Below are 13,416 nucleotides of genomic sequence, written 5' to 3' on the forward strand. Positions count from 1 at the left end.
CAAATTTTGAATTGTGAAATTTTTATTAGGGTTCTACTTGTCAAATCATTTATTTTCAGTGTTATTTTCCTCTCTGCATGTAGCCGTTAAATAAGATCCATATTGAAAACCACAAAACATAGATCAAATGTGATCTGTATTGTTTCACACAAAATAGATTTTTAAAAACACGACTTATGGCCTGTAAAACTATGCCTATATTTTATATAAAACAATTTTCTGAATGATGGAACCATATAAAAAAAAAAAAAACAAACATAAAACTTTTGGCCTTATTTCCTTTTATTGATCACTTGTTTTATTTGCAAGACATCGGTCAGCCATAAAAAAGAAGGCTTGCAACTTTTAGTTAATGCTTTATGATCGGTGTCAGGAATTGAACAACAGCACCCCCTTGTGGGTAGTATGGCTCCCTCAGTTTGGCATAGATTTCAAGAAGAGGTTATTAAAAGTTGCTTTATGAGAAAACCTTTGAGTGTATGTTAAAGTCATGCATCATATACTGTATTCCTTCAAAAAGGAGGAAGAGAAAGGAGAAAGTATTACTTTAACATTCTTTACATCTGATCCTTTACAAGGGAATAATTTAGCATGATTTCCAACTCTTTTATTATTTCAGTAAACCAAATTACTACAAAATTGTCAACATATTCTCAAATAAAATGTTGATGCGATTGCATAATAGACAGCAGTTCTGAATATTAACTTTTTTGGGGGCTGGGCATGCCCGCTGCAAAAATTCCTCTTTTTATTGAGAACAGAAAACAACATGCTTTGTTCCTTCAGTAGAAAAGACATGTTAGGTAACAGAGATTTCAAACTACAGATTGGCCTTTGTCGTCGTCATAGCGCTGGTATTGATCACTGAGCAGAGGCTGGTGGCCATCCATCTTGTGGGACCGGGCTCGCACTGCACAAGTGGTGGCTGCGAAGATGAGCGCCACCACCACAAGAGCCACGACTATGGCTATGGTTATTGTTTCAGTGATAGTGAAAGGTGTTGCTGGAGAGATAAAATCAGAGAAATATTACTTTCTCACATGTCAAATTACACTATTGTATACACTGTACAGTGCCAGTTCAAAATGAAAACCAGTAACCCAAGATGCAGTGCATAATTTAATAAAAGGTGGTTGTTTTTACAAATAAGAATATGCATTTCCAAGTATTCTTCTTTAGTCTAATAAAATCAGTCATATCCAAGGGTTTTTTATGTTTTGAATTCTTCTTAAACTGACTGTAAAATTCATGATTAATCATTTATAGAAAAAAAAAATAATTCAGACCTCTTTTCTTTCCCATTTCTTCTTACTAGGGTATGCACAAAAATTTGACTTTTATGTATTTGTTAAAGTCTGCGATGGACTGGCGACCTGTCCTGGGTGTACCCCGCCTCTCGTCCATTGACAGCTGGAACACCAGCACCCCTCGCGACCCCACTTGGGATTAAGTGTGTTAGAAGATGGGTGGATGGATGTGTTAAAGTAGCTAGAGTGCTAGAAACATTAGTCATCATTTACCATAATTTCCAAGTCCTCTACACATTAGATAAAAAGTTATACAGAAAGCAACTTCCCTCAGGTGAACGCCATATATTTTGAATTACCCCTTTTGGTGGAATTTGAGGAGTGGTGGCCTAGTGTTTAGGGCATAGAGCTTGGAATCCAGGGGTTCTGAGTTCGAGCCCCACTCCCACAGACTGCCACTATCGGTCCCTGAGCTAGACCCTTAACCCCTCACTGCTCCCCGGGCGCCGCACATTGGGAGCACCTGCTCCCCAAGGGGATGGGTTAAATGCAAAGTGTTCATTTCATTCATGTACTTTTGACATCCCTTCCCTTTGGGGAGCAGTGGGCTACCATTGTGTGGAGCTTGGGGAACAGTGAGGGGTTAAGGCTCTTTGCTCAGAGACCCGGAATGGCAGTCTGTGGGAGTGGGACTCGAACTCAGAACCCTTGGATTCCAATCGGAATGCCCTAACCACTAGGCCGCCACTCCCCAAATTCCACAAAAAGGGGTAATTCAAAATAAATGGCACAGAAAGATGCTTTCTGAACTCAGGACGAATAAGAACCTTTGGCAATGCCCTAACCACTCCCCTTTAAATTATCCGTTTTTGCTTGAGATTCTTAATTGTAAGTTTTGACTTTGACTGAAGCATTGTAGCAGATGAGAAACCTCTATCGTAACCATTCCGTTGTTGCTTTAGATGCATATTTAAGGTTGTTGGGCTGCTTAAAGGTGTTCTTTCATATTTACCCTGTATTTAAGTCTATCCATCTTTCTCTCCCTGCTGGAAGACTATATATATAACTATTATCACTGTTTAGGCTTACAGACAGTGTTCTATGTAGGCCAAATAGGCAAAGCCTTGATTGGTCCAATAAAAATCCCAAAAGATAATTTTTATGTGGTTTCAAAATGGCAAAAACATGTGTTAGTTTTTTTTTGTAACTCTACAAGAACAAATTAGAAAGATTTTTGCATACCTGGCCACTCGGCTTCATAGGAATAACCCAAATTTTCAGGGGCAGTCACAAACATCTCAGCGTTTGTTACTGGAGGCCAGAAGGGTACCATGTTGTATCCCCTGTTGTGACCAATGGGGGCGTTTTCTTCAGGATACACAGCTAAATCTGTTAGAGGAAGAGTCATGTAAGAGGAAACAAACTCGCTACAACTGCATATCAGGATTAGTTGGAATGGCACCTGAACCGTGTCTTCTGAGCCATTCATCAAAGATAGCATCAGTAAAGGTGTGCAGCAGGACAAAGATTGGGTCATTGGGTGAAAGGTGTGTCTGTCCTCCCGTTCCGTTCAGAAACAAGTGAGCCAGGTTGTGGAGGCTCCTCACTATGGGGTCATAGTTCCCCTTGGGGGCGCTGTAGCCTAGCAAATCCAAATGGGAGACATTCCAGTGTAAATGCATAAAAATGGATTGAACACAGAGAAACAACTGAGGTCTACTTCACCTTCGACTGTGTTCCTGAAGCTCTCAGAGGAGGTGGAGTAGAAAGGCGGTGTGTCGAAAGTAGTAACTTGTAGGCAATCAGCTACATCCTGCGGCTCTGGGAGACGCTGGACCATGGGCCTGTTGACATTTCCTGCTGGGTTTCTCCTGATTGGAGAGGTCTCTGTGCCTGAAGAGACAGAAAATAGTGGAATAAAAAAAGGAGCATCATCACACACACACTCTTTGTTTTCCTCTGAAAAGATAAAAAGGAATCTGTGTGTTCAATAAACACTTGTCTTACTGTTGCAGATGGTCCCCAGTGTGTCATAGTCCTCAACGCTCTCACACACAACCATCCACTGTGAGAAGACAGAGTTGGGACTGAGGGAATTCATGTCAGAGTTGCTCCTGGCTCCCATCAGGTCGTCCGTGCAGATGTCACATGTGTTCCCACCGATGGCAAAGTTCCAGTAAGGCAGGGCGAAGGAGGGATCCTGCAGCATGTCCTTTGTGATACAAAAAGTCTCAAGTTGTAATTGGTTTTATTTTATTGTGCTGCAACCCAGAAGATAAGCACAGAGATACATAGATATAAATAGAAATGCTCTGAAAAGAACAGAAAGAACTTAAAGTTCCAGTCTTTGCAATGCACTCCATGTCATGTTAGCAACACTCTTTTGAATGAATATTGTTACAGTATTTTCAATAAAAGGGATTAGTTACAAATAAGTTAAAAGGAAGCACTGTGATCTAAGGAGCATTTTAAGTGAAAACTACTTTCTACCACATATTTCAGGCTGCAAGAGGTGACAGAGAGCAAGACTTCAGCAGATAACAGGAGGGCTTAACAGAACCAAAATTTGGGTCTACATCGGAGTAGCATTTAAATGGTGGAAACAATTCACAAGGGAATGTTGCTTCAAAACGGATGCAGAGGTTAATTCAGTATAAAAGTGAAGTTTGTCTTGGCATTGGGTTAGAAACAGCAACTACTCTGTTGTCCGTTTTTCACAGAAACCATACCAGCAGTATAGCAATTAACAGTAGCTTGGTATTAAATACATGGATGAAATGCTTGTAACTTATTGGTATTAATGAAAAACAACATAATTATTTATTGTTATTTACCTCATCACAAGACAGGATACTGGAACTCTTGCAGAATGCTGACATTGTCCAATTTATAAAACTGTGCTGCTTCCAAACTAGATATTATTCGCTTATTATTGAGGCAAAAAAAACTGTTCTTCAGTTGTTTGTAATTAATTTAGCACAGAAGATGAGAGTAAATGGTAGAAATAGAGGCTATAAATAAGTAATAGTAACTACTCGAGTAAAAAAAAGTTGGGCTGCAACTAACATTCATTTTGCTAATCGATTAATCTGTTCTTTAAAAAATATTTTTTTACAGAATTCAAGCCGGGTGAAACCAAAAATGTTCCACTTGAGAAGTTCTGGATAGATGATATTGGTGGATAAAAAGTATTTTTATCTTAAATGTTAAATATTTCTATATTATTTTACAACGTTGGTATAATTACTGCTCTAAGCGTGTTGCTCTGTCAGCTAAATGCTATTTAGGAGTCTCAATACTGATTATCTCAATAACTGATTAACTATGATTAAGTATCCCTATTTAAACTTTTTCGTATTTATTTTTCTTTTTAATTTGCACTAATTGCTTGTACTGTTTTTTTCTTTTTCGAGAAAATTCGTTGCACCCCTGTGGAGCAATGACAAAATAAAGAATTCTGATTCTTCTGACACTGATTCTTCTGATTCTGATAATCCAATTAAATGTTTCAGCCCTAAAAAAGGTAGCCTGTATATAAAACATTTTGAATGATTTACTTGTATATATTATGGCTCTTAATGAGAATTGAGATTTGTTTAAGACCAATATAATATAAAAAATGAAAAGAAGCCCCAAATCTCTGATCCAATCATCTCTGATTTTGAGCTCCTCTATAACTTTACTCACATGGAGTGAAATTTGAGAAAAGAAATGACATGGCAAAAAACAAAGATCCTATAAAGATTATTTTCTAAGCAAAATCATTTGTAAAATAAACATGTTTAAATTTTTAGAATACGAACAAGCACCTTAAAGCATTTGAAAGCCACTAATTACAAACTAGACATATATTTTCCCTCAAAGAGAAAGAATAAGGATCCACACAGTTCAAATATAGGGTTTGTTTTTCTTCTGTTTTTACAAGATAGATGGCTTCAGTGAGAATCCCAACTTAGATTTTCCTCGTTTCCAACTCTGTTTTGCCAGGTTTGAACAAAAGCACCTAATTAGGGAAGTGGAGCAGCAAACCTGCACAGGATATAAGGATGAAGTTTCTCTGTGGGAGTCCAGCTCTCTGCCAAGGATTCAGCTCCACATGCCAGCCTCATTTTTCAATCTTAGCTGTATCCCCCTTGTAAAAGGGATTATTAAAAATGTCTACTGCGTTTTCAGAAAAGAAAAACCTCTTTCACTCCAGATTGTTTTGCTTCTAAAAAAAAAAAAAACATAATTTGCTAACTTAGTGGAACCAAAGCCCACAAATTGTTTACAGTGGCTTTTGCAAGCTATTCACTTATTAAAGCATGACATTGGTAAGTCAATTAGGATTTTCTGGTGAATAAGGATGCCTGGAGATGCAATAAACAAGCAGAGCTAAGTAGCATATGACTTTAATCATTGCATATATTCTACATATATCTCCTCACCTGCATGTCTCGCTCCAGCTGCAGCAGATGGAACCTGTGCCAGGTGAGGAACCCGGGGCCTTCGTGTGAGAAGTCTACCCCACCAAAGCTGGTCTGACCAGCGCCCAGAAACGTCTTGCTGACAGAGTAGTAATGAGACCAGACAAAGTAGTTGTAGATCGTGATATTTTCAAACTGGACTGTGTTCCCGTCAGGGCCGAAGATGTCTGAGTAGTGGCGTGTCGCGATCACCAGGTCGGGGTGCACCGTGCGTTTGGCCTGATGTAGTGCCGTTACAAAGGCACGCTTCTCATCTGCGCTGAGTTGCATCACGTTTCTCCTCACTGTGGGAAATCAGAAACGTTTTGTAATGAAGAGTTAAAGTCATTTAATAAACAGACAATAGGCTAAGATCATTTTAAAATCAGTCTGTAATTTGCTTAAGACCTGCTCCTCGCTTTCTGTGTAAAAGATTTTTTCTCTGTATCAAATTTCAAATACCTATTTATGCAAATGTATGATTTTAAAAAAAGGCTTCTCTATAGCTCCTAAAAAAGAACACTCAAATGGGAAAAGTAAAATCTTTGTTAGCACAGTTATTAAACAGGTTTTCTCAATGGTATTAATCATCATCTGGCTTCTCAATAGTTTAGTCTGTTGTGAAACAATGTAATCCTTTCATCTGACTTAGCATTTGATTGGTCAGACTTGCAAATTCTGCTTATGCCAATAAAACTACTGATAGAATTTGATGGGTAAAGTTGATTCACAATATGCTGCAATACATGCAGAGTAAATATTTACAGAAATACTGATATAATATGCCATTTTGGTGTTTTTGTATAAAAATTGGTTCATTGCTTTTTTTTAAATACAGGCGATATGGCTCACTTCTCATAGGGACATCGGGGCATATAGGAACATCAGACCTTGTTCGCACCCCAAATAGGTTTAACAGTGCCTAATTGCATGTCCAGTCATTTGGAAGTGGGCTCCCCTGTGTTTGATGAAGGAATAAGCCCTGTGTGAAAATATTCACTGCAGCTCTCCAATAATCTTGAAGCTTTTCATCTGAGTGGGGTTTCAGATTCAGTGCAAAACTTAGGGGATATTGCCCTTTTTTGTAAAGGATTGTGAAATTATTGTTTTTTCAAAAAAAAAAAAAAAAAAAAAAAAAAACAAAATATATATATATATATATATATATATATATATATATATATATATATATATATATATATATATATATATATATATATATATATATATTTGGATGAAAAAAGAGCATTTATTAGTTGTTTTATTGTATTGGTGCCACAAAAAAAATCAAGCATTTGTTGGGGTTTCTGACTTAAAGTAGATCTAATAGTTTCTAATAAATCTAATGGTGTCTTATTTTTTAAAAGATAATGTTGAAAACGTCAGATATTTTATTTGTGTGCTTAAAAGGGTTAGAATTTAGACTATGACTATGGTTAGAGTTTCAGAGTTGGCAATAAGTGCCTCTATGTGCTTTTAAGAGGTCAAAAACACATTTTATTTTAGTTTTTTATCGGTGGGTGTTTTATAATTGTGGTTGATTAATATTTTTCATTGTAAAGTTGGATCACATGTGAGCCTATGAGTATAATTATCTTCTTAAATTGAGTTGGGTTTATTGTGGCTCCTTTTGCCCTTGATTGCTTTCATCATGTTTGCTTTTATCTAAAGACTTTTGCTAAAACCAGTTGCAAATATATACATTTTTTAAAAAGATAAAACAATATTTCCAGCACAAAAAGGTAGAGTTGCTCCTTTACTATTTAGAATAAAAATCTCACCAACAGAAACCCTTTGATCACAGTTGGGCCCGGTCCATCCATGCCTGCAGCGGCCGCAGTTATACCCGCTGAAGTTCCCGTTGCATTGGCAGGTGCGGTTGAAGAAGCGGATAGGCCATCTTTCCCGATCGTCCCTACCATCGTGTGGATACTGAGGCCCGTGAGCCCGGGAATCCACCGACACGGACACGCACTGTCCGCGCCCCGCGCTGAGGCCGCATGGATCCCCGGGGAATCCGGGGGGCGCTGGACAACACTGTCCACTCACCAGCCCCTCTGGGGTGGCGCACTCTCTGGGGAACTGGGCCCTTACCACCAGTGCGCACAGCAGTACAGACACACTGTATGATAACATTCTCCAAGTCATGTTTCCAGATATTTACGCGCGGCTGCTCCTGGGGTTTCACTCACTCTGTTACTTCAATAACACTTGGAAATTACACAGCTTACTTTTGACTCATTAAATTAAAGTTCATTACTTTCAACTACCTGAGCCTCAGACAAACTAAGTGTATGACTTCCCCTCTTCTTGTGCCAATGCAGGATTTCCCTCTTTCTTTCCCCCCAAAGCACCGGAGGTTTGACCTTAAATACCGGATTAGCGCATGACTACCAGGATTTTCGGACTCCCGCGTGATTCCCCCTCACAAAACATCATATTTCCTACGGGAGAAAAGAGAGGATAGTGTGATCCGGTCATGCAGAGCATTGTTCTTCAAAAAGTCATCTGGTGGATGGGGAAAGGAAAAAAAAATAATACAAAAATTCACAGCATGAAAATTAAAAAAGCTGCACACCTACTTACAGGTGTAGATGTATGGGGAGCCCAAACAGCAACACAAAACAATAGCAGAAATACACTGAAATAACTTAAAAAAAAAAAAAATTAGAAAAAAAAAATAGTGTCTGAGATCATTTGACTTCTAAAGCCCCTCTTTTTACCCCCCTTCCTTTATATCATGTGAGCCATTAAAGCTCAAATGGTATTTACAAAGAATAAGAATTCGCCTTCTAATATAAAAGTCTTTTTATTCTTTGAGTGCTTTTTAGTTCAGCCTTTCAGATGCTGTAGAAAAGCATTACATTTGAGACTTTTAGACTTTGCCCGCTCGGATTAATATCTGGATGTCGTGCTATTCTAACCCATCATTATCATTTGTGACCTTTTTTTTAATGTGACTCCGGCTGCATGTTTAGGATCCCTATCCTCTGGCCCAGTTTCAAGTCTTTTAAGTCCCCTGACAGATATTCTTCCAGGATAGCAGAAAGCAATAAATTGTACTTGGTTTTACTGAGATGTAACAAAAGGACTCAGTATATGAATTTAAAGAAAAAACAAAACAATTTTTTCTTTTTTCTTTTACTTCATAGTTGCAAAGTTTTGTTGATTATCTAATCAATTCTTGAATAAATAGTTTGAGGCACTGAAGATCTGGGATGCCAGGCAGCTTATGATCAAATCATAAATACACAGGTGGCTATTAATATTATTAAGAATCTTTGTAGATATCTTCCTGCTGTTCTTTTGTGTGAACTGCTTGAGCAACATTTGTTGAAATTTTTCCCCCAGCTGCCTCTTCATCATGAATTAGTACAGTTTTAACCAGACATTTAAATAATTTTTTTCTTAAAGTAACTACTGATAGTATTTGTGCTGTACTGTTGGTACTTAGAGAATGTTGACAAGTAAACTTTTTGGGGAGACCTTTCAATATTTACAGTACAAGGTAAACATCATGCAAATCAGTTTTATTTTAGACTTAATTAGGCAGAATACAACAAAAACAAATAAGATTAATCATATCTTTGCTATAAACGGATACTACTAAGAGGGGAGTCGGAGCGAAACATTAACACATAAAACACCAGAACGGCTCCTCATTAAAAAATGAATATAACTAGATGACAGTAAAATAAGACAAGTTCCACTGCTTACTAAATTATAAAGCAACACTGCTTAACTTTTACCCCAAGAGTTAGCGTAATCTCGGATATATCAGATGACTTTTCAGGTCAAAAACTTCCCTTTATAACTTAAAAGGGTCGAATCCATCACTGAATGAGTCAGGTGACCTAGAGTACCGCTTTATGGCAATCTGATCTCTGCTAAGCTAAAAGTTGTTGTTAGGCAATAAAACATGAATGACTTTTATTTTGACATATGACACATATTTTGACATATTTGGTATATTATTTGAATGACATATTTTTCTTTCTCTGGTGTAAGATGTAATCCTGAAGGGTGAATGTGACATTGTATTTACAAGTACCTTGATGACTTTTCAATATGCTGGTCCAATGAGGTCTGCTTCTAAAAAACACACAGAAGGATTGTTTAGTTTAGTTACAGTTTAGAGTAGCCAGTTGCGTTAAGGGTTGTTAATTCTGGAAGTTACAGGTCTATTGCTCTAGTGGCTAAACGTTACAGAGTGTTGCTTTAAAGGAATAGTACACCCAAAACATGATTAGCCTTCATTTTCTACTCACCCCCATGCTGAACAACACTCTGGAGTACTTTTTTGATATCTCAAATGCATCTGGAGATCTGGGAGGCTTCTTGCTGTCTGCTGACATTCAAATAATGGAGGTCTATGGTGCCCGAGACAGGTCCATAAAAGTCCACAAAAAACGTGTCAATATTCCTCCATACTGCTCGTCCAATGTATTCCAAGTGTCCTGAGTGGGTAGCATCCAGAATTTACTCGAAACGAAGTCATTTAGAATGTTTTTAGAGCATAAACAATAGTGTATAGGATTTCCTGAAAGCGCGCACATGCGCGTTCACGACGCTACGGAAGCCGGCAGACCAAACCAGATGAAAGTGTGCATTCAGCGTCTCCTCTGCCAATAATGCAAGCGTAGAAGAAGAAATGTGCCGTTTACCTGTGCAAAGAAAGAAACAACGAAAGAAAAATGTCTGAGGACTTCAGTGTTGAGGAAGAGCATGAGTTCTTTGCCGAGCTGAATGCGCTGGTTTGGTCTGCCGGCTTCCGTAGCGTCGTGATCGCGCATGTGCGCACTTTCAGGAAATCCTATACACTACTGTTTATGCTCTAAAAACATTCTAAATGACTTCGTTTCGAGTAAATTCTGGATGCTACCCACTCAGGAAACTTGGAATACATTGGACGAGCAGTATGGAGGAATATTGAAACGTTTTTTGTGGACTTTTATGGACCTTTCTGCCTCGGGCGCTGGGCACCTCCATTATTTGAATGTCAGCAGACAGCAAGAAGCCTCCCAGATCTCCAGATGCATTTGAGATATCAAAAAAGTACTCCAGAGTGTTGTTCAGCATGGGGGTGAGTAGAAAATGAAGGCTAATCATGTTTTGGGTGTACTATTCCTTTAAAGCTGGATCTCAGAATGGTTTCTGATAAGTTAATAGCAATATGTGTCTGCTTTCAAACACCTTAGGGATGTGTTTGTTGCAAACTGATGTTGTATGCATATCTATTGAAATTCAGACAAAGAGGGGAAATATATCTACATTTCAAACGTACCTTAGCCATTTAGAATTTTGAGTATAAAAGCTGATTTCTGCTTTTTGACTTCAACATTAACTGTACAGTATGTCTTAAATCGTTTTTTATTGGCACTGTACAATTTTTGTTTTAATAGAAATCTATAGCAAAAATATCCCCCTTGATGTAGGATTTTGCTTTAGATTTTGATCTTTTTATGCCCTAAAAGTTAAATGTTCAGTTTTGTGGAACCAAATTGTGACGTTTGTCCATTTTGAAAAAAAGAAACATACAAAGTAATAAATCATTTAAATGTGATACAATGGTCCTGAAACAATGCAGGATCTTTCTGGAAGAAGGGGAAACTTTCTCCAGTGTAGAAAGGTTCTCTAATCTGGTCACATGCACTTCACGTTGCCGATAAAAGCTATAGTCGGGTAGCATCGTTTTATAATCGGGGCGTGACGGGTGGGATTACGCAAAGCTGGCAGCTAAGCTCATTCTCATGTATTAGAAAAATGCCGCCAAATTTCTTATGCATGAGTTGTTCCCATGTTACATTTGAGAACTGGTTGGAGGCCTTCTGGGCATTTCAGCTGTCAGAAGAATTTAAGCTCATTATTCTTACATCTCAATCTACTGCATGTTTAAACATCAGGAGGAGCACCATGACAGCATAGATATAAATTATTTTCACATTTCCTTAAATAGATTGTTGATGATTATTCCTAACAAGAAGCATCAGTGCATTAAACAGTTCAAGTTTTTTTTTATAAATCGAAAGAGATAGATCTATTTATTTAATGATTGCATTTGAGGAAAGTAAAAGCAGGTTGGCTTCTAGTTCTCTTATAATCATCTTTGCATACAGGCCTCAATGCTTCCAGCTCTGTTTACTGCAAACAATATATTTACAGTGAACATTCAAGTTCAATACCTATTCTTTTTGACTGAGACAAAAAATATTACCTTTCACTGATGAAAAATGCAACTTATGACCTGCAAGATTTAGAAAATGTCTGTATTGTTCCTGTTGTATGTTTAAGTTTATCTCCTTTTTGTCCCATGACTGCACCTCAGCCGACTGCATATTTTAACCCTGTTTTCTCTCCCAGCTACCATTATGTGAGTAATCACAGCTCAAACCTTGGGCAGTGAACGGGATCATGTGAGAAGATGTGACTCGGGCTTAATGGTAATCCTTGCCTTTAGTAAAAACAGCACAGTGGGCATTATTAGGAAGGAGCTGCAAGCTGTACATAATACTACTTTGCTTCTTGTCTTCTGCCACTTTGACCATATGTTAGGGGGTATCATTCACTCCTCGTGATAGGCTGTCTTTAGGAAACCCCTATTCCACTGGAGTAAATGGGAATCTGAAAGTTAAGGGAATAAAGGGCATGCATTGCACTTTCAGGACACACATTTTTAAATGCACCACTATTATGGAATTCTAATAACCCTCATTGACATCTGGTCTCGGCTGTTGAAGACGTGACGCTCAACCTGTTTTATCTAGAAGCTTTCAGTAATCTGTTCTGTCTCAGGGCACTTCTGCAAGATGTTTTAAATGCACTAATTGATGCATCGAAATTAATAAGACACACCACTGAGAATCAGTGTTTCCCTTCAGAAGTTGAATTATCTGATACAGCTTTTTCTTAATAATTACATACTATTTTGCCACATCTTATTGGATTTTTCCGCTACTTTTTTTTTGACTATATGTGCTTTTTTATGTTATATAAGGTAATGTAAAAATTAATTATCACGTAAATTGTTTTGTCCCTTATTTAGAAATGTTTTCATGTGAATGTCTAGTATTTTAATTAGACACTTACAGTTTTTTTTATCAACCAAATATTAATTCCTTGGAGGAAATTTGGAAAACTTGATCCATGTAGTTATTCTTACCTCCTTATGATAAAATAACTTTAGTGAGACACTTACTGGTTTTAGACCTTAGTCTAAGATATTTGAGGCATTTTTCGCGTTTTGTCCACAGCCTGTTTCATATCACATCATTTCAATGAGATCAAGATCTGGGCTTTTAAATAGGCTCAGAACTTTCTATCCTTTAAATCTCAGCCAGTTCTTGGTGGATTTAATTGTACATTTTCTGTGTTTTTATCATGTTCATTCACTTTTTTTTTTTTTTTTTTTTACAAATGGTCTTTAAAAAGCAAAGGTTTAAGTGAAAACCATACTAGTTAATGCTTCATAAGTTCAATAACCATTATAAAAATTGGAAATGAAATAGCCTAAATAACAGTACATTCAAGAATTAATCCTGATCTAAAACTTTTTACCAGTTTAGAGGCTTTTTATTAGCATCTCATGGAACAGGTTGTGGTGATTTTGAAATTTTGAGATTTTTGTTTTTAGTCATAATTTATGATAAAATAAAGAGATTAAAGCATTCATAATTTTCATTTACTTTAAAATTCATCCATTTATATGTGGTCTAATACATAAAATG

At 37.3% G+C, this 13,416-nt stretch overlaps 1 protein-coding gene across 1 annotated transcript; it reads right to left on the reverse strand.

Annotated features, from left to right (window-relative positions):
- Positions 1-260: 260 nt before the first annotated feature.
- On the reverse strand, positions 261-8,047 carry LOC119771480 (5,6-dihydroxyindole-2-carboxylic acid oxidase-like). The gene is made up of 7 exons (XM_038267507.1): positions 7,474-8,047; positions 5,675-5,997; positions 3,255-3,459; positions 2,973-3,140; positions 2,710-2,889; positions 2,490-2,636; positions 261-1,003 (listed from the first exon to the last, which is right to left on the reverse strand). Exons 1-7 carry the CDS (start codon positions 7,838-7,840, stop codon positions 816-818), a joined length of 1,578 nt encoding a protein of 525 aa, XP_038123435.1. The 5' UTR covers positions 7,841-8,047; the 3' UTR covers positions 261-815.
- Between the last annotated feature and the right edge of the window lie 5,369 nt (positions 8,048-13,416).

Source organism: Cyprinodon tularosa, unplaced genomic scaffold (assembly GCF_016077235.1).
Source record: "Cyprinodon tularosa strain WSP-4 unplaced genomic scaffold, ASM1607723v1 ctg674, whole genome shotgun sequence".
In the NCBI taxonomy this organism is placed as follows: domain Eukaryota; kingdom Metazoa; phylum Chordata; class Actinopteri; order Cyprinodontiformes; family Cyprinodontidae; genus Cyprinodon; species Cyprinodon tularosa.

Excerpts from the sequence above, each read along its gene's own strand:
- LOC119771480 (XM_038267507.1), bottom strand. The coding sequence starts at position 7,840 with ATGACTTGGAGAATGTTATCATACAGTGTGTCTGTACTGCTGTGCGCA. Across the intron at positions 3,141-3,254 it reads ACTGGGGACCATCTGCAACA|GCACAGAGACCTCTCCAATC; the intron begins GTAAGACAAGTG and ends CTGTCTCTTCAG. Across the intron at positions 2,890-2,972 it reads CTTCAGGAACACAGTCGAAG|GCTACAGCGCCCCCAAGGGG; the intron begins GTGAAGTAGACC and ends TGGATTTGCTAG.